The sequence below is a fragment of the Bison bison genome, unplaced genomic scaffold (assembly GCF_000754665.1).
Source record: "Bison bison bison isolate TAMUID 2011002044 unplaced genomic scaffold, Bison_UMD1.0 scf7180017851050, whole genome shotgun sequence".
Lineage (NCBI taxonomy): Eukaryota > Metazoa > Chordata > Mammalia > Artiodactyla > Bovidae > Bison > Bison bison.
This window is the reverse complement of record NW_011481623.1, coordinates 10,491-11,971: the sequence shown is the minus strand read 5'-3', so window position 1 is coordinate 11,971 and position 1,481 is coordinate 10,491. Positions and strand designations below refer to the sequence as shown.

Sequence of the window (1,481 nt, the reverse complement as noted above, 5' to 3'; positions counted from 1 at the left end):
ATAATTTCTGATATTATAGTATTTTAAGTGCTATTTTAAATGAATTAATCGATCAAAATATAGTGTGAATACTTGCAAAAATAAGTCAATGAATACATTTTTCAGCAATTAAACTTAGTAACTTTTTGTTTTTTCAGGGCCCTCTGTCCTTAACTTTGGTGATGTTTGTGTGAACTCAACAAATACTCATCTACTACATATTATTAATATGCTACCAATTCACATTCTGATCCAATTAGATGTCAGTTTGGAAGAACTTAAGAAAACCAGCCAATTTTCATATGTGATTCCACCTACAACTAATACTTATATTTCAGTGATATTTGAATCTCCCACCATTGGAAAATTTTGGAAGTAGGATTTATTTTCAAATTTCTATTTGCTAGAATCAAAAATGTCCTTTTGTGTATTTGCCCCAATTATTTTTGTATATGTCATATTTGGTTCTAAAAGGTAGGAACTATATGTGCAGCAATTTGTGGATTCATATTTCAGTGTAATTACCTTTCATAATTATTTTGATTTATTTTTTTACTAAGAATTGTGGATATCAATCCATAATATATGCATTTTTACATGTACCTGAAGTCTGTCATTCAGTTAAGAGCTGTTATCCATTCAATCTGGATGCTTTTGCTGTGTTACAGGTCTTTCACCTTCACAGTGAACAATATGCCTGGTGGACACATCCTAGTGATGGCAGTTGTCCTGCCAGTAAGACTTCAGCTATCTTCTAATGAGCTGATACTGAGACCACGAGGCTTCTTGGTGAAAACATGTTTTAGGGGGACGGTTAGGATGTATAATCATCAGAATTACTTTGTCAAATTTGAATGGCAACCGATAAATACAGGAAAGGGGATGGCATTTTCCATTCGTCCAGCTAAAGGTAAGTTTATTCTGTTTGTTTGATTTAGACATTCATTTATTCGTGTGTTCAGGCCTTAGTTATATCTTAAGTGTATACTGCATAAAGGTGCTAAGAATGTATAAGTACATCACATATGATCTTGTGAAAATGGGACATTCCTGCCCTCTTAGCTTCCCTGTGTCCTTTCCTCCCCCTCCCTCCCTCTTTATATCTAATTTAGGAATAGTCTTCATTTGAGATCTAAGTAGACTATACTTCAGATCACAAAGGAGTCCTGGCATTTAGAATTCTTGTCTTAGGTGATTTTCCTGGGAAAATCATTTCCAAATCATGACTTTTGTATAACTCTACTGGCACAGTGCTAAAGAATTTGCCTACAATATAGGAGATGCATGAGATGTGGATTTGATCCCTGGTTTGGGAAGATCCCCTGGAGGAGGAAAATGCATCCTACTCCAGTATTCTTGCCTGAAAAATCCCATGGACAGAGGAGCCTAGCAGGCTACAGTCCATAGAGTCGCAAAGATTCAGACATGACTGAGTGTGCACCAGTGTTGTTAATGGGGAGTGTTATAAACAAGCTTGAGTATTAATTTAAGGGGCTTTCCTG

The 1,481-nt window shown here is 35.6% G+C and overlaps 1 protein-coding gene across 1 annotated transcript in view; it reads left to right on the top strand.

The window, feature by feature from the left end:
* Positions 1-137: 137 nt before the first annotated feature.
* The window catches only part of LOC104995872 (uncharacterized protein CXorf22-like), a gene marked incomplete at both ends in the record, with an annotated part of 9,534 nt that continues 8,190 nt past the window's right edge, over positions 138-1,481 (top strand). Inside the window, 2 exons of the mRNA XM_010849934.1 lie at positions 138-354; positions 648-889. Coding sequence (XP_010848236.1) covers positions 138-354; positions 648-889 — 459 coding nt within the window. The remainder of the gene's footprint in view (positions 355-647; positions 890-1,481) is intronic.